The sequence below is a fragment of the Saccopteryx bilineata genome, chromosome 6 (assembly GCF_036850765.1).
Source record: "Saccopteryx bilineata isolate mSacBil1 chromosome 6, mSacBil1_pri_phased_curated, whole genome shotgun sequence".
Classification (NCBI taxonomy): Eukaryota; Metazoa; Chordata; class Mammalia; order Chiroptera; family Emballonuridae; genus Saccopteryx; species Saccopteryx bilineata.
In genome coordinates this window covers 28,603,014-28,627,255 of record NC_089495.1, presented here as the reverse complement: position 1 = coordinate 28,627,255, position 24,242 = coordinate 28,603,014, and the positions used below count along the sequence as shown (strand labels likewise).

The 24,242-nt window shown below is 38.4% G+C and overlaps 1 protein-coding gene across 1 annotated transcript in view; it reads right to left on the bottom strand.

Moving 5' to 3' along the window:
• The window catches only part of KCNU1 (potassium calcium-activated channel subfamily U member 1), a 141,643-nt gene that overhangs the window by 88,561 nt on the left and 28,840 nt on the right, over positions 1 to 24,242 (bottom strand). The window contains exons 4-14 of the mRNA XM_066237500.1: positions 23,771 to 23,861; positions 22,611 to 22,722; positions 21,594 to 21,669; positions 20,096 to 20,171; positions 15,170 to 15,340; positions 14,165 to 14,256; positions 12,069 to 12,179; positions 7,200 to 7,305; positions 6,061 to 6,143; positions 5,391 to 5,460; positions 3,391 to 3,543 (exon numbers count right to left, since the gene is read on the bottom strand). Coding sequence (XP_066093597.1) covers positions 3,391 to 3,543; positions 5,391 to 5,460; positions 6,061 to 6,143; positions 7,200 to 7,305; positions 12,069 to 12,179; positions 14,165 to 14,256; positions 15,170 to 15,340; positions 20,096 to 20,171; positions 21,594 to 21,669; positions 22,611 to 22,722; positions 23,771 to 23,861 — 1,141 coding nt within the window. The remainder of the gene's footprint in view (positions 1 to 3,390; positions 3,544 to 5,390; positions 5,461 to 6,060; positions 6,144 to 7,199; positions 7,306 to 12,068; positions 12,180 to 14,164; positions 14,257 to 15,169; positions 15,341 to 20,095; positions 20,172 to 21,593; positions 21,670 to 22,610; positions 22,723 to 23,770; positions 23,862 to 24,242) is intronic.

Genomic DNA, 24,242 nt, shown 5'->3' with positions numbered 1-24,242 from the left:
TGCATGTTTTGTTAAGCAGCAAAAAAGAACTCACTGCAGGCCCTGGCCAGTTGGCTCAGTGGTAGAGCATCGGCTGGGCATGTGGAAGTCCTGGGTTCGATTGTCAGCCAGGGCACACAGGAGAAGTGCCCATCTGCTTATCCACCCTTCCCCCTCTACTTCTTCTTTAGCTCTCTCTTCCCTTCCCCACAGCCAAGGCTCCATTGGAGGAAAGTTGGCCTGGGTGCTGAGGATGGTTCCATGGCCTCCACCTCAGGTGCTAGAATGGCTCCAGCCACAATGGAGCAATGCTCCAAATGGGCAGCAGAGCATCACCCCTTGGTGGGCATGCCAGGTGGATCCCGGTCAGGTGTATGTAGGAGTCTGACTGCCTCCCCACTTCTAACTTCGGAAAAATACAAAAAAATACAAAAAAAAAAAAGAACCCACTGTACTTAGGTGTTAGAAAGTAGATTAGTCTTAGTGCTTAACTAGAGAAATGTCAAAGGAAGAACGAAAACTCTAACATACATCTAACTATTTTCATTAAAGAGTTCAGAATGAAGTGGAGGCATCATGACTTGGCAGAACAAGTCGCTTAAAGCCCAGAATCTCAGATAAAGGTATAAAATTTCTATGAACTCTGAAATATTATAACCATGTAAAGTTAAAGCCAGTTCTCCAATTGCCAACTTGTGGTTTAGGAAAAACAAAATAAAAAGAAAATCACAAACACACATTTCTGCCCTGCTATAATGGACTACCATTTCAGGCAAGCCAGGCCTTCCCTTACTCCTCTCCAAGATTCAAGTGAATCTCCTGCCTTTTTCCACTCTCTTAAATTCCTCTGTTGAGAAGGGCCCAGGTCATTGGGCTGTCCATATCACTGTTTAAGTCCCGATTACTAAGAAATTGGCTTACTGCTTCTAATCTAAATGCTTCACTTTTGGAAAAGGGTAAAAAATGATAACCACAGAGATCAAGAAGACCTCCTGAGTTAGTTTTTAAAATATCAGAAAGGGAAACAGGTAGATAAGATGGATTTGGGATTCTGATAGAAGGATTGGGGAGTTCAAGCAAATCAGCTGGATTAGGTCTAATCTAACTTTAAGCTTGTCAGGAAAGCTTTGTGTCTAAAACCAACTGAAAATGCTCTTCAAACTGCAATTTCCCACCATATACTTTATACAATTAAAAACAATTACTGTTGATTCAAGGCCTTTTAATCTGAGTACTCAAAAGTTTTACAAATATTAACTCAATACTTGGGGAAAATCTGGTTATGAGATTAATAATTCTCACTTAAAAGTGCAAAAATTTACAGAGAAAGATTTAAGAGTCTGATCCAAAAAAAGGGGGGAAGGGAGACATAAGACACTGGAGCCCTGGCCATTAAACCTAAGTAAATAGTAAATTACAGAATCTAGAACAGAGCAGCATGCATTAAAAAAATCTTGCCCTGACTGTCCAGGCGGTGGTGCAGTGGATAGAGCGTCGGACTGGGATGCGGAAGACCCAGGGTCAAGACCCCGAGGTTGCCAGCTTGAGCGTGAGCTCGTCTGGTTTGAGCAAAAGCTCACCAGCTTGAACCCAAGGTCGCTGGCTTGAGCAAGGGGTTACTCGGTCTGCTGAAGGCCTGCGGTCAAGGTACATGTGAGAAAGCAATTAATGAACAACTAAGATGCCACAACACGCAACGAAAAACTTCTCATCTCTCCGTTACTGTCTGTCTGTTCTGGTCTATCCCTGTCTCTGAGTCTCTCTCTGTCTCTGAAAAAAAAAATCTTGCCCTGACTGCCCCATTTAGGATTTCTGAGAGTGAATTTCAGACTTCACTTCCAAAAAAAAATTTTTTTAAATAGATCATGACCACAAATATCTCTCAATTTCCATATTCCCATATTCTAAAAACTACTTTTTAAATATATATTGAGAGATAACCATCCTCAGTGAGGAGGTTACAACTTCAGGTTAAAAACAAAAAGGAAAGCATCATAGGGCTGGTTTTCCATTTCTACTTTTTATATTTCCATGAGAGATGAGGTCATCAGAGAGAGCACTTGTTCTTATTTTCTTCAGCCACAGAGATTAAACTCACAATCACCACGACAAACATTGCAGTTGTCTTGTACTTCCAAAGAGGATTTACTGACACGCTGTTTCCTAGGCCATGCACAGTGACCACTAAGGGAAGGTTAAATCATGGTCACTGGCAGCAGCCAGTTCATTTCTTACTGCCTGGTGGCCATTCCTATTTACCTGTCTATGATGTCTCTTCACATTCATAGAAGGCAGTACAGAAGAATCGTATGTGTCCTGTTAGCCTTTTGCTGGCCAGAGTATCTTTCACTTCTTTTGTTTTTCCTCAATAGCACCAGACAAAGAACCAGAAAAGATGTAAAATTTTTTTGAATGTATTGAACAAAGGAAGTAAAATGTGAAAGAAGACCAGGAGGGAAATTGCATGTAAAGAAAGGCAAATGTGGACTCCTAACTAAATGGACAGGAAGGTCAATTTCTGGAGGGGCTTTGGACAATAAGATACCAGGCCCAGATGAGGGTTAGAACACCTCTCTTAGAGCATTTCATGGGAATGCCATTTGAAAGGCCAGACCTTGTGCTGTATTCACTCATTCCAATAGCCCTTTTTAGCTAATCACTTTGTGTCAGACACAATTATCATAGGACCCGATGCGGGAGATTGTGAGTAGATATCCAAATACCACAGGTACTGGGCACAGTGGTAAGACTGCCAGTCAGACAATTCTAGCTCTGCCACTCACTTACTATACGACCAAGTTAGTGAGCATCACTGACCCATTACTGAGATACTACCTGGAAATATTATTGGGGGGAAACAAAGCATATTTTAAATGTATAACACATAGTAGGCACTCACTATATGATTATTATTATTATATCTGTATGGAATGCCCTCAAAATAACCTGGAAAATTAAATTTTAATTATAACTGGTATTATTATTTCTGTTTGATGAATATAATTATTTATTATGTTGATTATTTTGTATTTAATTTATATTTAAGTATATTACTTCTCCACTAATAACATAGCCCTTAATTATACTTCTACTTTCAATAACTCAAAGTGCTTCTACATTTATGAATACATTTACATTCATAATATCCAGGGGTAGGTAGAAAGATGAGTTATAACCTCTATTTTGCAGATAAATATTCTTAGACAAAGCTAAGATCAATAATTTTTTTCAAGGTCGATGCAGTACCTGGGAACTCAGTCTAGATTTCTCCATCCCTTCACAGCTCAAACAGAAGTCAAAGCTCACTTCTTCGGGCCTCTTTGCTTTCCTCAATTTTTATACCTGTTTCTGATTCTAATATGAGAGCACATGGGGATCGAGCCAAGATTCAACATCAGTTTACAAGGTTACCTTATCGTTTTCCTCAACAAATAGAGACGTGAGAAAGGTGCACAAGCCCGGCACCAAACAGCCTTGGGCAATAAATCCAAGCTTTAACTCAGCAAAGCAGATGATGTTGTCTCCAGTAGTCCAGTTCCAGCTGGGAATCTTTGGCAGAAAAACCTGTTTTATGATAGAAATGAGGTCAAACATTAGAAATAAATATAATTTAAGAAAGGTTTTTTTCTAGATAAATGTCTTTATTTAACATTGATTGTGCCCAGGTCAAGTAGAAGTGATAAGAACAAATTCAACATTTAAAAGTGGTTAGAAATCAATGCTTCTAATTTTTAAAAAGACACGAGCTATAGTTGCAAAATCAGGGCAAATGGATTAGACCTCTGATTCTACTCTAAATTTACAATCTTTTTTTCTTTATTTGTGTTTTGGAGGGTTTTGTTTTTATTAAGGTAAAATTGGCATATATATATATATATATATATATATATATATATATATATATATAAAACACATTAGTTTCAGGTGTACAACATAATAATTTGATATCTACATATATTGCAAAATGATCACAATAAGTCATCACCATAATAGTAATTATTTTTTCTTGTGATGTTAACTTTAGAGATTTATTCTCTTAGCAACTTCAAATATATAAACAAAGTGTTGATAACTATAGCCTCCATGTTATAAACCCCAATGATTTATTTATTTCTTATCTGGAAGTTGGTATCTTTTGACCTCTTTCATCCATTTTACCCACTCTCATCCTTGCTCCTGGCAATCAACAATCTGGTATCTGTATTTATGAGTTCAAGGTTGGTGTTTTTGTTTGTTTATTTATTTTTAGATTCAGTATATAAGTAAGATCACAGCAATAAATATTTACCTTGAGAAACAAGAAAAGTCTCACATAAACAACTTTCGGTTGTTCGTAATTTTTTACTTTAATGTGTCATGGTGTGGGTCTCTTTGGTTTCCTCTTTTTTTTTTTTCAATTTTCAGCTTCCTGAAACTGGATGTCTATTTCCTTCCCCATTTAGGGATTATTTTTTCAGCTATTATTTCTTCAAATAAGTTTTCTGCCTCTTTCTCTTTCTCTTCTCCTTCTGAGACTTCTATAATGCAAATATTGGTTCACTTGATGTTGTTCCGTAAGTGGCTTAAGCTAATTTCACTCATTTGTATTCTTTTCTTTCTTTTTTTTTTTTTTTTGCAGCTCTGGTTAAATGAGTTCTGTGACTCTGTCTTTCAGTTCACTGATCCTTTCTTCTGATTCATATAGTCTGGCTGAGCCCCTACATTGCATTTCCCAGATCAGTTACGTATTCCTTAGCTCTGTGACTTCTATGTGGTACTTTCTTATATTGTCTACCTTCTTTGTTGAAATATTTTTTTATCCATTCTTCTCCCAAGTTCAGTGATAATTTTATTACAGTTATTGAACTCCCTGTCATGTAACTCACTCATCTCTCATTAAGGTATTTTTCTGAGGCTTTACCTTGGGTTTTTGTTGTTGCTGTTGTTGTTTGTTTGTTTAGAACATTTATTTATATTTCTTCATTTTCCTCGACTCTCTAAGAGGAATAGCTTCATGTAGAAGACAATCCTTAGTAATCAACCTTGGCCTAGCTCTTGGTTGTCTCTCAAACTTTGGTGGTTGTTTCATCAGCCTACTTTCGTTTCAGTGGCTCCCAGTAGTCAAGCATATGCCAAGACCCGTCAGTCTCCCAAAGCAGAGGATCTACTCACCACCTAGATTCAAGCTGATTGGATGTTAGACCCTCAGGCAGCAGCTTTTAAAGTGTGCGAATATACATCTTTCCAAATTTATTTTTGTAATTAATTAACAACCTTCATGAGACTCCAACTTTCCCTTACAATTGGCAAAAACTTTTTAAGTGTAAAGCCATTTGGAAGTAATAAATCCATCCATTACTTAGATGTACTAAGTTCACTAGCTCCACAGGCTAAAAGACGAGGTGACTGGATAGACTAGAAAGTTACAATACCTTGTTATGGGACTGAAGTATCTGTATGATGATTCTGGTGCTCGGGTTATAGTTCTTGATAGAGAGTACCCTACGTAAACAACAAATATGCTCATCAGTGAAGTGCCATATACAATGACTTCGTAATATATTTCAGTCGGAGTTAAACTGATAATGTGAGTAAGCATAATAAAATGCCAGCAACCTTGCGCTCAAGTCAGCAACCTTGGGCTTCAAGCCAGCGACCTTCAGGCTCAAGCCAGTGACCATGGAGTCCTGCCTATGATCCCACACTCAAGCCAGCAACTCCACGCTCAGGCTGGCGAGCCTGCGCTGAAGCCAGTGACCTCGGGGTTTTGAACCTGGTTCCTCTGTGTTCCAGGCTGGTGCTCTATCCACTGCACCACCACCTGGTCAGACCTTTCTTTTTAAATAGCTATTATCCATATGAAACTTCAAGAAAGTATGTGGAGAAGCCCATAGACACTAAGGATAATCTATTTTCAATTACTTTCTTATATATCTGCATCATCTCTGGGGGCAGAAAAAAAAAAAGGCAGAAACCTGGAATATGATAACCTAGTTATAGATGGTATCTTCCCCCATTTCAACCCATGCCCCAGGCTTTAGTTTAAAAGAGGCTGAAATAAATCAGCATTAGAGCATAAAAAACACAGTGCCAGCTTCTTACCTCATAATGTTTGAAGTGTCTTCAGCGTATGAGTCACTGCACAAAGGGTTGGCTATAATCAGGCATGCTTCTGCGGATTCCACCTATTCTTCAAGATTGAACAGCAACTGTCTTATTAATTACATGAGCAACGCTCTAATGTTCCTTTTTTGGGTTTTATCATGTTTTTTAATTTTTTTTTCATAACAGGGTCATAGTCTTGCAAATGCTGCAAGGGCCGTGAGGACTACAGTGGTTGGACTAGGGCACAGTGTCACCAAAATACTATAGATGCTAGATTGCGTTAAAGTGAGTGCAGTACATAGTTATATATTTCCTATCATCCTAACCATCAATTTATGCCTACTGATGAGTAATAAGACCTTTTTAATCAACTGTGTATAAATTTATTTACCTTTCAGGACAGCAAAGAATGAACTGGAACATTGCTTAGCCAAAAGTAAGCAGTTATTCAATATTGGTGGATTCTGAATCTTAAGATTCCAGAAGATTATTGATATGGCTCTCATAAAACCAAGATGCAGTAAGGAGAAATTTTGAGTCTGTCATTTTCTGCTTCAACCTTTTATGTTAACTCTATAGATCTCTACTTTAAAAAACTGAAATCTTTTGGTTTATATGATTCTGTGAAACCTACAAAATGAGAGGAAGTTGGCTTTGATCTTAAATGAAGGCTGTCTGGAGGGTTGGCCTTTAATCATTAGTTTTTAGTTCAACCTTAATGGGATCTCTGCTATTTCCCTTCATGTTTCTCCTATCAGAAGGCACATCAATGTGTTTAGAAGCTGGTAAATCTGTCCTCTGGTAAGAATCCCATTTGAATGGTTAAGATCAAACACTCTTTTGCTATCCTTAATTTTTTTCAGATCTCTTAGATTGTGAAAATAAAATTGCTCTAGATAGAGAAATTGAGTGAAATAAATAATTTAACTATAAGGGTGGATAAACAGTGAAGTCTGCTTGATATTTTTCAAGGAGGATCTATAGGTCAACTACAACATTTCCTTTATGATCAGTTTTTCAAATTGATAGTCATATTCTCCCAAATTTAAGGATATGGAGTAATGCTTACATCCTAACATCTTAACTGCTGCAGCTGAGGTTTAACTAGAAGAATAAAAAAAAATATTAGTTCCTACCGCAACTCGCCTCAGATCCTCCCACTTCAGCGCAGATCCACAAACAAAAGTTGCATAGGCCAGGTAACATTTAAATATGGTTTCCAGTTCCAAAGAAGGAAGAGCCCTGGACAAGGAATGCAGTACCAAAGACAGAAAAGAATGGTACACTTTGCTTAATAGACTGTTATATTTATTTGCATTTAATAGAACCCCTAATCTCTTCTTGGAGAATATCTATACTCTGTTATTAATCAACGTGGTTAGGTGATGTTGACCTTAGGTGATGTAGCCTAATTTAAGGGATGAGTCTGAAGCTCGGTCTAATTTGGTAAAGGAATAGTATATGTGTAAACGTTTCGGAGATATTTCTGACAGCCATCTCTTATAAACAATCTACCACAGTCTTTCTTCTGGCCACAAGAATTCATATCCCCCCCCCCCCCTGTGCAAAATATTCTATGGTTTTCCCACAAAGTCGCATCTTTTTATAGCAATCAGGTCAAACCCTGGATCTTGTCATCTTAAATCAGGTCTAAATGTGGATAGGGTTCTTCAGGTAACAACTCCTTTTCATTTGAAGACCTATGAACTAAATAGACAAGTTTTATCTCCATCTCCACAGCCAGTATACCATGATGCAGAAGAGGAAGATTACTATAGACATTCCCAATCAAAAGAGGTGAGGCTGATAATGAAGGGCACATACATATAAATCACTAGAAATCAGTACATAGAAATCCCCAAATCTATCTGAGCACCTATAATTAGGGCCTCCTACTCTATGAGCAGTGGATGTTTTTTGATTAAAGCTCAGTTCTGTCTTGAGCTAATTCGTTGTTCTTCTTGACTCTTGTCTCTGCCCTCTGACCACCTGAGCCATCCTTCCTCTACCTTAATAAATGTACCGTGTCTGTATTTGAGTAACTGTCTCAGTATGACTCGTGCCAGGGCTACACTGGATGGTGGTCCAGAGACATTTTTTTTAACTTTCTCTGTCCCTTTTACCCCAAGCTGGCAGTACTTTCACCAGTAAACAATTCTTTAAAGCTCTGACAAATTTATATACAAATCATTCAGGTTTATGGTATGCCCACAAAATCATATTCACATTCCTCTGAGGACAAATCTCTCTCTACTTTGAGAATGTTAGGATTGGAAGAATGTTCTCAGGTTTCTTAGAAGCCATTTGCCTGATTGAGAGGAGCATCAAAAAGTTACCACCCTAAATCTTTCTGAGGTCTTAACAAAGAGTTTTGTTAAGACCTCAGCTGCATTCTTGTTTGGATCTTAACCTTTGACCTTGAGGTCATATTTTATAGGTGTATGGCCAGCAGTCGCCATCATCATGGCCATTCACATGCAGGTTCCCATTAGATTCGGACAGACAGTAAAGAAACAGTGGAGCCAAAAAATGGTGGGCCATTCCTTTATTAAGGTCTCGCACTGGCTGACAAGCAAACACACAGGGAAAACACTTCCTTTTCACTCAGAGTTCACAAAGCTACTGACACATTCTCTGGTTCCACAACCAGGAGAATCTTCTCTGGTTTCTCCTAGAATCAAAGGCCCCAACAGTCTCAGCGGAGCACCTCTGGTTCCCCATCTGCACCCCTTCTCTCTCTTTCCCCTACAACATGACTTCTCTCCCCTTCTTCTCTCTTTTTCAAAACTTTCTGGAGCGAAAACCTCTCCTCCAGCAAACACTAGCAAGACAAGGGCCCTTCCCAAGCAGGAATGCAGTCTGCAAGTTGTAATCAACTGCCCTGCTCTGAGTGTAAGCACATATGTGGCTGCCCAGTGCCATTTTTAACAATACAAGTGAGAAAACTAAAAAAAAATACAAATCTTGCAAACTCATGTGCCCAACAATAGGATTATTTTTTCTCCTGGGGTCATTTTCCTCTGACATTTGTTGGCCATCTAGAGAGAAGGTTCTGGGACTTCTACATTTCCTTTATGTTCTGTTTGAACACTAAAGAGTTTCTTCTTTTCTCAACTTTCCAACATTATCATACATGATTATATGATGGCACATGACAATACTCTTTTGGGAAATGTGCTTAGCTAGCTGCACAACTACACTAGGTACATTTTTTATCTTTGATGTTACTTTTAGTGACATTGTTACCAAAATTCTACTCTTCTTCCAATTTCCTCATTTTTACTTTTATTTTTTGGCCTCCAGTAAGAGTCTCCATGCAACCCTTCCAGCCTCTGCCTACCATCGGTTCCAAGGAGAAGACCACACTTTGGTGCTGGAATGACCAGACTAACTCTGTACACACGTTTGTTGTCTAAACTACCTGACTAGAGCAGGTGAGAGCTGGCTGGGCCTTCTTCCCAGCAAACGAGTCTGATTTTTTATATGATGGCTTAAGGGCTTAAGACTCTCTTGGAGTCAAAGTTGAAACTGACAATCCTCTTAAAGGGACTGAAACTAGCAAAGTGTTAACTATGTTGCATTCTATTTATCAAATCAAGTTACTAGGCAGTCCAGATTCAAACAGAGAAGAAAGAGACTCCGCCTATTATTAAGAGCATAAGCATGAATGCACAGTAAGGAAAGGAAATGTTAATAGCTATATTAAAGGGAAATCTACCACAATCACAGAAGGTGATAATTACTTTAAAAGAAATATAACAGCAAAGAGGCAGAAAGATGAGAAGTCATTAATTTAAATAGGTAGTATAAGGAAGAGCTCTCTGAGTGCTGAAGGATGAAAATAAACTGGTCACATAATGGTAGAAGAAATTCTGAGGGAAAAAATGGTCAATAAAGTAGCCTTTACAGCCCTGGCCGGTTGGCTCAGCGGTAGAGCATCGGCCTAGCGTGCGGAGGACCCGGGTTCGATTCCCGGCCAGGGCACACAGGAGAAGCGCCCATTTGCTTCTCCACCCCTCCGCCGCGCCTTCCTCTCTGTCTCTCTCTTCCCCTCCCGCAGCCAAGGCTCCATTGGAGCAAAGATGGCCCGGGCGCTGGGGATGGCTCTGTGGCCTCTGCCTCAGGCGCTAGAGTGGCTCTGGTCGCAACATGGCAACACCCAGGATGGGCAGAGCATCGCCCCCTGGTGGGCAGAGCGTCGCCCCATGGTGGGCGTGCCGGGTGGATCCCGGTCGGGCGCTTGCGGGAGTCTGTCTGACTGTTTCTCCCTGTTTCCAGCTTCAGAAAAATGCAAAAAAAAAAAAAAAAAAAGTAGCCTTTACAGAAATTCAGGTGCAACAAGAGAATTAACTTTAAATAGGATTGTGATAGTGGAGATGAAATAGTAGAAATAGAATTAGAATTTGTTTAGGAGACAACATTGATGAAAGTGTACATAGGGCTTGAGGGAGACAGGAATATCAAAGACAATGCTTAGTTTTCTGCTTTAACTGCAAAATGTGTAAAGGTTGAATGAATCCTATATATAGTCCTGTAAAAGATCAAAATGTCATTTCAAATCTGCCTGGCTTATTTATTGAGTGATGTCTAAATAACTGATTAACCATTGGGGGGAAAAATAGTTTGTTTCCTTCACATTACACCAAATCAATTCGGGAGAACTTAAATATAAAACTATTTCCTCATGAGAACATAGTAATGCTAGAGAAACATTTATTTAATCCTAGTTCCTAGAATAAGAAGGCTTAAGAAGGTAAGAAAAGCAAGAAACAAACAAGAAAAAGGAGTGTATGGATTAAAGTGCACGAAAGTCAAATGTTCCTATACTAAAATAAAAGCACACAAAATTAGAAGTCAAGGACTAGAAAAAATATTTACAATATATGATGCAAAACAGCTCAGATGAAAACATATTGATGTTTAGAAGTCAGTAAAATAACAGATGATCAACCTCATAGAAAAGAGGATGAAAGAAATAAAGAGGTGCCATGGCTGGTTGGCTCAGTTGTACAGTGTCAGCTTGGTGTGTGGATGTCCTGGGTTCGATTCTCAGTCAAGGCACACAGGAGAAGAAACTCTCGGATTTTCCACTCCTCTTCCACCCCAACCCCCTAGAGCTCTCTCTCCCTCTCTTCCCTCCTGTACCTATGGCTCCAGCAGTTCAAAGTTGACCCTGGGTGCTAAGGATGGCTCCATGGCCTTGCTTCAGCTACTAAAATAGCTCTGTTGCCCAGCAATGGAGGAGCAGCCCAGACAGGCAGAGCATTGCCTGGTAGGGGGCTTGCCAGGTGGATCCCAGTTGGGGGTGCGTGCAGAAGTCTATCTCTGCCTCCCCACCTCTCACTTAATAAAAAGGAAGGAAGGGAGGAAGGAAGGAAGGAAGGAAGGAAGGAAGGAAGGAAGGAAGGAAGGAAGGAAGGAAAAAGAGGCATTTCAAAAAAGAAAGAGAACCATCAAACATAAAATAATAGTTTCATATCACTAGGAACAAAAATAGTGAAATTAAACAATTAGAAAACATTTTGCCTATTTCAAAACCTTTTTGCATTAAATATGCATTTCTCAGTGTTTCACAAAGCATTTGACTTGGACTCTGCTGATGAAGAGGTAAACTGCATAGAACAAAAACATAACCAAAACAAATCTTTTGTGCATCTATTTAAACTTTAGATTTCTCAAGCCTAATAATTAACAGTTAGAATTATAATTACAGTGTGCCAGACTTGTGCAGAAAATTATGGTCATATATAATAGAAATAGTATAGAATAACCTTAAAAGTAAGGTACCACTTAATCATACATATGCAGGAAAACATCTAGAAAGGTACAGTGCCAAACTGTTTTCAAAGTTAACTCCGATCACAAAATGGCTTTTTCTTTTCTCATTGCTTCTTATTGTTTCTTAATTTTTCTGATTATTACAAGGGTAATTTTCTTCCATTGAAAACATTCACACATATTTCGAGTATTAATTTCAAGCTCACGAACCAAACAGATATACTTACTCTCCCAGAAAAACAATCTCGGTGTGGATCACCCCTGCTTTATGACGGAGAAAATTCCTCAGGAAAGCAGTCACACTGTCAACGGTGATGTTTCCACAGACCACAATGAACCTAGGGAGCAAGAACGTGTTAGGTGGGTCATCTGAAGATCTGAAGTATCTTCCTGTCTACATTTAGAGATGAACAATTAGCTTAAACTTAGTTTTAAACAAATTTGGTATTTGAATCATCCAGATTTAACAACAGAAACACCAAGGACTACATCTCCATTATACAAAAGAAGCGGCAGATTCCTGTCTTCTCTAGTTCATCTCGGATAGGGTATACATTTGAATTACACATAGTTTCTAGGGATACAACAATAACTATCATAACTGATAGGTTTTCATGGTTATTCATAACTTATAATAGACTTGCAAATGTGTAATTTAATTTGATTTTCCACTTGATGCCTGATTGGCTGAGGTAGTTGTTCTTCACTGAGGAACAACGGAGGCTCAGACAGTCCAATTGATTTCCCTGTAGTTAAATGCTATGGTTGATGTAACACCAGAATCTAGGTTATTTCTGTTTGTTTTCTGCATCTAAAGTTACTTAGTTGGCACAAAAAAAAGTAAGTCCAATGGAGTGACACCTAAGACAGGTGTAAAAATATAAGCATGTAACTTTTATGGTGGAAAATAGTTGTCAATTTCCTTAGGCTTGAAAGTAAAGCCTACTTTTTTCCCTCTACTTGTCATTGAAGGAAATGAAAAGTCTAATTTTAGCCTAAGTTTTTCTTAAAATTTTCAGACCTTACAAGCTGATTTAGCTTAAGTCGCATATCCCTTTCCTGAGATAGACTTTGGCTTATCTAGTTTATTGCATTCATTTCATTATTTTCTTTCTATTTTTTTTGTGACACAGAGAAAGACAGAGAGAGGGACAGATAGGGACAGACAGACAGGAAGGAGATGAGAAGCATCAATTCTTCATTGCAGCTCCTTAGTCTCCTTAGTTGTTCATTGATTGCTTTCTCATATGTGCCTTGACTGGGGAGGGGAGCCTGCAGCAGAGTGAGTGACCCCTTGCTTAAGCCAGTGACCTTGGGCTCAAACCAGTGACTTTGGGCTTCAAGCCAGTAACCTTTGGGCTCAAGCCAGCTACCATGGGGTCGTGTCTATGATCCCATGGTAAAGCCAGTGACCCTGCGCTCAAGCTAGTGAGCCAGTGCTTAAACCAGATGAGCCTGCGCTCAAGCCAGTGACCTCATGGTTTCAATCCTGGGTCTTATGCATCCTAGTCTGATGCTCTATTCACTGCGCCACCACCTGGTCAGGCCATTTCATTATTTTCTTAGTCCTAGATCAGTCTTGGTTTTCATCCAACTGCTTCGAGACCGCTCTAAGAAAATTTGCCTCCATTGTGCCTCTTTCCTCTGCAGTGGATAGAGACTAAATAAAAAAGAATCACTTCCAATTGAAGATTCCTAATCCATTCTTTTTTTTTCTTAGATGAAAATAGCATAAAGGAAACTGTGGTAACATATACCCACAATGAAATAGGGTAAAAACAAATCTGTTTTTCTCCTGGGAACAAATGGCTGTGATATGGATCTATAAAGTTCTGGCAAAGAGGTTGAAACTGCTCCTCACTCCAGCAAACCTCTGCCGTGAATGAGCCCTACAAGGTTTAGGGGAGCTTGGCCTAAGAAAACTTAATTTATTATTTTAAATTTGAACTATTCCTTGAATTTGATTCATTATGTAAAGTCAGCCTGAGTTAACCACATGATTAAAATGAATAAGACATTTAGTCACAGATATAAGAGAATATAGTCAGTGATAGAAAGAAAGGTCAAAATATTGTCACAATTAATATTTGACAATATTATCTGTTATTTTAGTTGATTTAATGCCCTTATGAATATCTAGATAGTAGTTTGTATCAAGTAGCAAATACTATCTTCTTATGGTATTTATTTTAGAACAACCCTCTTTAGTGAATGAAGGATTTTGCTAATATATTCACCTAGGCCATACAATAGGTGTTTAGAAAGAGATATATGATTATTAGGAGATCTCAAACTGTAGAAATTATATTTGAAAGCTACTTACTTCTTCCCTTTGAGCACGTTATAGGGACTGGTGTATTTCTTCTTGTTAGCAAAAAGTTCCACCAACTCAGGGATATAGTTTGCAAACAGTATCTAAAATGAACATCGAATAATACCTTAGGTTTCATTATTTTAAAAGATAAGCCAAAACTCTGAGATTATAAAGGAGAAAGAAGGTACACAAATCTTTCATCTATGAGGAGCTTCACTGTGAACTATATTTTTAAAGAGACATCCTTTTTCTTTCTTACTTCAGCCATTGCATTGAGGTAAAACAGAATAAAATACTTTCCAGCATTCAAAATGATAGAAACAAGCAGAAAGTCAATCTCCCTTCCCATTTTGTTCCCTTATCACTACTGAGTGCCCTTCTGAATCTTTGACTTGCTGCTGTTTGGGGCCATAGGGAAAAAAGCATTTGGGACAGAGCAGAATTAAGGCAAAATAAAATGAGGCAGTGTGGCAATGTGGACAGCAGAACACCAAGAAGTAGAGAACTCTGGTGTGGCTTTTACAGAATTGAAATTAGAAACTAAAAGAAAAATAGGCTTCTATTGTCCTTTACACACACTCCTGAACCATGCACAGATGTTCCCTTATCTGAAGTAGAGTGCTGGTTTAGAGAGCTTACTCATTTGAGCTGGAGAGAACAAAACTTTCTTCAGATCAGATCTCAAATGCGCTTCCTCTTTGGAAGACAGACTTTAATCTGATGGGCAAGAGATGAAGGAAGATAGGGTTGCCCAAATCAGTGTAGAGGATGGTGAAGAAAGTCTGCTCTCTGTTGTCAACCATCCTCATCTCTGGCAAGCAAGCCTTAACATCATGTGCTCCAGGAGATACAGTTTGGGAAAACTTGGGATCCATATATCTTTTCATTTTCATTTGACACCTGAATAATGTCACATTCACTCTCAAACCTATATTGCTTTATTTCTCATCATTAACCAAATGCTTCTCATTTATGTAGCTATATTCAAAAGATATATAAAAAAATATTCTTCACCAAACTCCCCAGGGTGAAAACCATGATGAAGGTCCGTCCTAGGGATGTCCTGGCTACCACGTCTCCGAAGCCAACAGTTGAGGTTGTCGCCATGACCAGGTAAATGGAATCAAAATATGATATATTCTGTGAATTTCTACCTTTGAGCCAGGGATCACCAGAATTTTCCACCTGGTACAAAGAGAAAAAAGACTCAGGAAAGGTCTCTGAATGGAATAACTAGGAAAGTTTATAAAGAATAAGCCAAATCACTTAATTCAATGCAAATGAAATATTAAATGATTTATAGACTGCTGTGAAGGGTTGGCAAATTATGGGTAGTGATTATGAACTCTTGTTTTCTTTCATTGTGATTACTGCTGAAACCTGAAGGGGCACTTGGCTTGAGCCCCTTTAGAGCCCCATTTAGAATGTCTCATAGTGAAACTTGCTGCCCCGTCTCTCCTTTCCACGTGGGCACATGACAGCACCCTGGAACCATCATGGACACCAGAGGCTCTCGGGTTGAGCAATTACTATTCATTCTCCTTTTTCACAAAATCAGGATTACTTATCATTAAAGAAAGAAGCACTCAAATGAGTACTTCATTTCAGTGAGCTTAAACTCAGAAAAGCAAGTGTCTGAGGAAAAGCAAACAAATTTCCCAGAGTATTCCCCCACTCCCCACAAAAATCTCTAGTGATTAATTCTCGAGAATTCAAACCACTCTGAAAAATATTTCCTCTGTTTTCCCCCTACACACAATGCTCACACTTTCTGAAGTTTGATGAGTAGGTTATAAGAATGGCCTCCTATAATATTCCACTCCAAAAGAAAAAAAAAGTATATGTCAATTGCCATGGCTGGACTGGATTATGTTCAAAAGTATATGAATCTGTTGCTATTGACTTCTGAGTCTTCACTATTTTCTGAGACTATCATACTATAAGAAAACCAACTTTAAATCATGCAGATTTATGTGTGTATATATATGCATATGTGTATATATGTGTATATGTGTGTATACATGGGCAAAAGTAGAATTACAGTTGTGAGCAGTTAATACAGAGAGTATATTCTTGTACTACTTATTAATTATTATATTGCTTTCCATATGAACAACTGTAAACTTACTTTTGCCCACCCTGTCTATATCCCACTCAGGAATTACAAGAGTTATTTGAGACAGTTCCCTTTAAGGTAAAACCTTACAGTGTCTTTTAATAACATTTTAACACATGGTTCTAATCATATCTTTGTATAACCTGTTGTACAAGCTAAAACTAAATCTGTTTCAACCTGAAAATCCTCACAATAATTTAAATAACCCTTTCAAGTGTAGCTCAATCTCTTTGGAAGTATTACTTTAGTGTTTCAAACGCCTCCCCACCCCCTAGCTTGGCAGCCTTCTGCTAGTCAGTTTGTCCAGTCTGCTCTTTAGTGTTTCAAACCCTTCCCCACCCCCTAGCTTGGCAGCCTTCTGCTGGTCAGTTTGTCCACTCTGCTCTTTAGTGTTTCAAACCCTTCCCCACCCCCCTAGCATGGCAGCCTTCTGCTGGTCAGTTTGTCCAGTCTGCTCTTTAGTGTTTCAAACCCTTCCCCACCCCCCTAGCTTGGCAGCCTTCTGCTGGTCAGTTTGTCCAGTCTGCTCTTTAGTGTTTCAAACGCCTCCCCACCCCCCTAGCATGGCAGCCTTCTGCTGGTCAGTTTGTCCAGTCTGCTCTTTAGTGTTTCAAACCCTTCCCCACCCCCCTAGCTTGGCAGCCTTCTGCTGGTCAGTTTGTCCAGTCTGCTCTTTAGTGTTTCAAACCCTTCCCCACCCCCCTAGCTTGGCAGCCTTCTGCTGGTCAGTTTGTCCAGTCTGCTCTTTAGTGTTTCAAACCCTTCCCCACCCCCCTAGCTTGGCAGCCTTCTGCTGGTCAGTTTGTCCAGTCTGCTCTTTAGTGTTTCAAACCCTTCCCCACCCCCCTAGCATGGCAGCCTTCTGCTGGTCAGTTTGTCCAGTCTGCTCTTTAGTGTTTCAAACGCCTCCCCACCCCTAGCTTGGCAGCCTTCTGCTGGTCAGTTTGTCCAGTCTGCTCTTCCTCTTAACCACTGACTTGTCAGTCCCAGATGGGAAGTTAAGCTTAAGATAAAGGATTATGGACCAATGTTAAGATACTAAATTATCTATTTTTAACTTCCTAGTCAAAGTAACTGAATTTTTATGCTTTTAAATATTGTGTTTCAATTTTAGATTAGACATGCTATGGATGAGGAGGATATAAAGACACTCTCTCATCTCTTACCTTCCCATCGTTTGTATTAGTTACATCATTTTTACATTGTATATGTGTAATACGGTCCTTAACCATAATTCCCTTAGTTATGTCTTAGTTCTATTTTAAAGTTATTCAACAATTACTACCACTCATTTTTATCACGTTTTCTTCATTCTTGAGTTCTTGAGTTCTGATTCATCTCCTCTGTGGCTCATTTCATTATCAAGACACATTTTTCTTAAAGCGGCTCATAGTCGCTAGTTTCTCTTTCATGTTTAAAATGACAAGATGGATTACCCTTTCTTTCATACCAGCTTTGCAGACACTGCTCTACCATCTTCCTGTATTGATTGACGTTGCAAAGAAATCTGAGCCTAGTTCGATTTCTTTCCCCCTTTGCTTTGTATTGTTTGGAGACTCTCCTTATCTTCAAACGCCGGAAACTGCTCTAAAATACGGTCAGAGTAAATAATTTAGGGCTTTGTTTTTTTCTGGATTCAGTATGCCCTTTAAACATTTTTTCTGGTACTATTTGTTGTGTCTTTTTCCTCAAAACACTAATTTAATAGTATGCTGAATCAACATTGCCCATCTTCCATGTTTCTCCTCAACAATCACTTGAGTATCTTTGTTCTTTCCATGTCAGTGTTTTTGCCTCAGTCCCGCCCACCCCATCCTGAGCATGTTTTTGCCACATTGCTTACAGTTAGGTTCCCCCAGTGTGGTTTCTATTCTATATTACTTTTTTCTTCTCCTCTTGATATCTTTCAACCCATTTTCAACTCCTGCTACTGTTTAGTATTGTTTTATTTTAAATGTTATATATTTTATTTAATTATCATTTTTAGTGTTTGAAGCCCTTTATTTGTACCTTTTCTCAAATATAAGGGGCTTTTTCTTAAATTTTCTTTTGTTTCCCTGGGTACATTACCCTGTAATTGTTGTTTTTTATAACTGTTCTATTACATAACTGTTGTTAAGCTAATGTCTGCTCTCCATCATACCCTCTTGTTATTTTGGGCAGAATTTAAGGATAGGCACCAAACTGATTCCTTTCTGGTTAATGCCTTTGAATGGTATCACTTTTAGCTGTGAGTATGGGAAGATGGCAAGTTGTGACAATCACCGCTTTTACTTTGTTTTGTCATTTCAAATGTCCTTTCAACAAAATCTGCTACTTTCTTTTTTTGCTCTGGAATACAAATAGCTCTTCTAAGATTTAACATTCCAGATGTTGGTGTGACTTACAGTGCATCACTTGAAATCACAAGCCATCTGGTTGCTTTTCTCGCTTTCTCTACATGCATCTTTGCTGGAAGTCTACTTGCTTGGGTGACTAGATACCCAACAAGGATAAATATTCACATGCTTAGATGGGTCAAGCAGAAAACTTCAATGATTCAAATAAGCCAGGCAGAGACCATGTCCAACTCAGGCCCACGTGTGATTTATAGACAGCAGCTAGTCTTCAACTAAGACTATTGGTGGCTTTGGTAGAATGAGTTGCTAGAACCTTGTGTTTTACCTAAAAATCTAGAAATCTGGGTTTTTATGTGTTACCTATTAAAGTTGGAAAGCAATAAAAAAATAAAATACAAACATAATTAGGTCAAATAAAATATGCCTTTAGTCCACGTTTGAACTGAGAACCATTCCCTGGAATTACTGTTGAAGGCAAAAAGTACTGTTACCATGATTTCTCCTTTAGCATTCTCTTCCCTACCATTCTGTGATAGCCAACATGTCTCTTCAGAGATACTGATGATTGCTCTTTCCCCTGACAGGCTCATGCCCTTAGGACCAATCTTCTAGATCCAGGGACCTGCCTTTACTGCTGTGACACTTTGTTTCAGGAAAATCTCTCTCCTACTTGCTCGAGTACTGAGAAAGGATATGGTTGATCTCAGATTTCTTGAAGGTTCCTATGAAAAATTCCATTTGATGCTTGACATTATTCTTTTTTCTTGTTACTGGTTTAATTAATTCTGATAGACGGATCCACATGAAAACAAATTCTGCTATATTTTCAGTTTTGCTTTGTTTATCTGAAAGGCCTGTACAGGCTTTTAACATCCTACTTCAATTTCTGCACTATTAATGACTGTTCCTCAACTCTCCCAGAGCAATAAAGTCTAGGAATTTCTTTCTTACTGTTAAAATCCCTTTATTATATTGCTGATTAAGAAAGCTAAAATCTAACTTTTCCTATAGGCAAAGGAGGCTTCTATGTATACAGATTAATTTCAGGAGAATCAAGTAATCCACAAAGCCTCCCTTTTCAATTCAGCAAAACCTCCCCCACAGTTCTCTAGCTTTTATAAGTAGGAAATTCTCTCATTTGTTGCTTTTATTTGACTTTTTAATCTTTTTTAAAATACTGGAACCCTTATAAAATGACAGTGATAAATTTCACCTATTGTTTATACCTTCCAAGGGTAAGCTTTATTAGATCCTTTGCTGAGTATACATTTTGAAAGTTGCAGGAAGGAATAGAGATACCTGGAGTGTAGGAGATACATATTTGTCATAAATATGGCGGTGGAGAAACCCCTGAAATGGGAAGGAAAAACATAAAGCTCACAGTAGTTACAGTGATGGAGACAGTTCAGAGGATTACCTACATTTTTTAAGAGAAAAGACATTCATGCTGACTGGCAACATGAGAGAGTTTGAGGAGATGCTCACCAGGTGAATGAATCCCGCAGCCGTGAACCAGGTACTGAGAACTATCGATACCAGTTTAGAAAGCTTCACTGAATTACTAGAAAACCGACAGACAAAGAGTTGTTGGGTTATCACAGGTTCCAGAACAACACACATAACTGATTCTCTAAAATCTTGCTGCTTAAAGTATGGTTCACAGACCTAAAGCAATGATACGCTTACCTGGGAGTGTACTAGAAATGCAGAATCCTAGGCCCCGCCCCAACCTACAGATCTGCACTGTTACAAAATCATCTGCTTAATTCATATACACAGTAGAGTTGAAGATGCACAACTCTAAAACCTACCCAGCCATACACACTTGTTCAAAAGGTTGAGATTTTGATATGATAGCCACCAGCCTACTATTACACTGCTTCAAAAAGCATATCATATGTATATCATCATAAAGCAAGTTAAAGAGTTACATTGTCTAAAGTAAGTGTACAAATGGCAGTGAACTGGGACCCCAGGGTGAGCCTGCAAAATGAAATTCTGAGTAGGTCACAGAAATGTAGTTTCATGTTGTTAAATTTATACCAGGGTCTTTGAGTAAAGAAGATCAGACAGGCTCTTGTCTCCTAAACAAAGCCCTAGTGTTTAGCTGAAATCTCTGGGGTCTTCAGGCAGAGAGCTACCTGTCATACAAGAACAGCCTTTTATGATTCTGACTTCTCCATCATGCATACACTTTTAGCAGTGAAATCTGCCTGGCCTATAACATTTAATGCTCCTAGTGAGAATGTACAGGCACAGAGATTTTGAGTGAGTAAGACCAAATTGCTTAAAACTTTAGAAATATTTGAATTTGGGGGGGGGAGTACATTTGGGTGGCTCCATTTCTGTAAGCAATAGTGTACTGTGGCTACTAGGTGGCTTGCATACTCAGAGAAATTGTGAAGTTGTCTCACATTTCTAGCCAGGAAAGACTTGATTCATAATAGCAGATGTGTAGAACCAAGGCCTCTGGCTTGGCCTGTGTTGGCGCAGTGCATAGAGCATCTACCTAGAGTGCTGAGGTCGCCAGTTTGAAACCCCGGGCTTGCTCGGTCAAGGCATGTACAATAAGCAATGAGTGAACAACCAAAGTAAAGCAACAAGGAGTTGGTATTTCCCACTTTCCCACCCTCCTCTCTCTGTAAAATGAATAAATAACACCTTAAAAATGATAAAAAGAACTAAGGCCTCTGAATTGTTTTGACTTTTTGTTAGGGTGGTGGTATAAGGGAATTAAAGCCTAAATGGACTTACAAATTCTAGCTCTAAAGAAACAAAATTTTCAAAATGATTGCAAACTTTTCAGCCAGTGTGTAATGTTAAGCCAGTGGGAGAAAGTGAGTGAATAATATCTTGGGAGCTACAGGATTTTGTGATTTTTGCACTGGAATTCTGACGAGACATGAGTTGAATTGAAGGGTCAGTTAACATTTTGATTTAACCCAAAACACTATGTAAGCAATATTAGAGGAAGGGCGTTTACCTGCTCTTGATGGCTCTCAGAATTTGCAAGATTTGAGGGAGTTCTAGCAGCCGCAATGCTCTTAAGAACCTTAAACCTAGAAAGCCAACAGAAAGGAGAAAGCTGCCAAACAAGAGGTTACTCCAGAGAATGATCTGAATTATAACACGACTGGGAGGGACTACAATCTTTCTCCCCCTGAAATGCGTCAATATGATACACTATAATGTCCTGGGTTGAAGAATGTGAGCTCTAGTTTAAATTCTAGCCCTGACACCTAACAGCTGTTATAATCTAAAGCAAAGCCCTCCACTTCTCTCGCTCCTCAACTGCAAAATGGGAATTATAATAGCATCTACCTCAGGGGGTTGCTTGGCTAATATAAAGCATATAATAAGCACTACTCACTTCTTACTCTACTTAATTCTTCTTTAGAATAAAAAGCTAATTATCCATAAACCACTTAAACTTCTGACTATACAATGTCTTTATGTTTTTTACTGTTTCTATGATGTTTTATTTTATGTAGCATGATAATGATAGCAAAAGCTTTTATAGATAATAATATAAAATTACATAAAATTGGTAAAAAGCCACATCACTGTCATTCACTGTCAATACATCTATCTTAAAGACTAAGTAATTAAATAAATCTCTAACATATCATAGCATGTCTGGATATGATGACTTGCCACTTTCAAAAACCAAGGGAGACTTCTCATCTCTTCCAGTCTTTTTGGGATCCCAGGGCAAAGAGGCTACAGGGGGTTGGGATGTGGGGCCTCGCCTCTCAAGTTGTGGATGGGCCAGTCCATTAACAAAAACAAACATCGACACCTACTATGCATCAGGTACATCACATTGCTTAGGAAATGAGCTTAAAAAAATGGGTTCTGAAAATATATTACAAGGCCATCCAAGTACAGTGAGGAATTTTTTTTTAATGGCACTGAACTATTAAAGAAAAATGAAAGATACTTATGAATGAATGTTGAGGTTTATTTTAGAGATTGCTTCTGACTCCCACAATGTACTTACCTAGCCAATTACTCTTCAAATAACAAGAAATAAAGGTTGGTGGAATGGTAAAGATGTCCACAATTGAATTCATCTCCAACCAGAACCGGATCTTGTCACTAGCTGCCAAAAACTATGAAATGGAAACAGAAGACCCCAAATTCTGTTACCCTCAAGAATTTTAAAGGGAACATTAAAGTGGCTTTATTTAGCTATATTCCATTCATCAATTGGAGCTTTGATCTAACTCTATTATATACATATACATATAAACACATACATATATACTTATATTGCTATGTATGTGATATGTATTTATATATATATTTATAGATACACATATATTTATGTAGCTATAAAGACTGTACCTTTATTAGGTGTTCAATAAATAAACATGAACCCATTTTGCTTACTAGATCTTAACTCTTTCACTTAACTCTCACACTCTGACCTTTCTGCTGCTCCTAACATTTTATAATTATAAAGCTAAAATCCTCTATTTGTGAGCAATGAGGAAACATGATAGGGTGTCTTCAATGGAAAAGCTGTTCTAGAAGTTTGGATGGCCAAGGCCTGTGTTTATGAGCTTCCTTATTTATATAAAGAAAGCAAGCATTCCCAGAGGGAGAGTTTGCTGTATTTAAAAAGATTTTGATGGTCAGTGTGGTAAGAGTATATATACATATACACATATACATATGAGATGGATAAATATACTGAAATCTAGATCTAAGATGGGTCTTGTAGAATGAGAGGACTATTTAATATATGAGTGAAACAAAGATATAAAAGCATTTTATAAAGTTACATGGCACATATACCATCAATGAAGCCCATGACATTTTCAGAGGCTTGTTATTCAGGTTCTGCTAGCTTGTGATTATTACTAAGGGTTTCTCAACGGCAGCTAGGAAACCAATACAGAGGGCAGTGTGACAGGATGATGATATTTTAAAATGAAAACATTTTCATTTGTGCTGGAATTTTTGGCCTGGTTTACAGCTTCAGATGCAGGCGCGAGAGAGTTATGTCTTACTATATATTTAACAATTTAGTTTATGGCCCCTCTAACCTTAGAACCTGAAAACATAGGCCGATTATATAACCAAGGCACACACAGAACTTTGAGTGCTGTGCTTGTTGTGTTTGTCTGTTTACTCTCGGTTTCAATAGGTACTTACTCTCAAACCAAAATAGAAAGTAAAGAAAGCATTGAAAGTCAAATCAATTGGGATGGTATTGTCTTCATAGGAAGAACAGCTTCCAACAGGGCTATGAAAGAAACAAAGGGTACTTAGAAGGATGGACAGTTGAAAAGCTGTGTCTATATGGGGCCAAATAAAAAGAAAGGGTAGGCATTTTTTATTTATTCACCATGAATGGTCAATACAGACACTTAAATTCATATCTCAAGGAAATTTGTTTTCTTTTGGGAGTGGAAGTAAGCATGAATAATACTGCTAGATTGTGCACGGAGTAGAAAATAATAGGAAAATTACCTGTTCTTCCTTTCATAGAGTTTATTGCTTCTATTTCTGTTTTACCAGTGGGATTCAGAGGTCTAGAGATAATCTCTTTTCTTGGTTTGCATGATCATCTACCAAGCCAGGAAATTTAGGCTTCTCTACCCTTCTGATATAGAGCTAGAAGTCA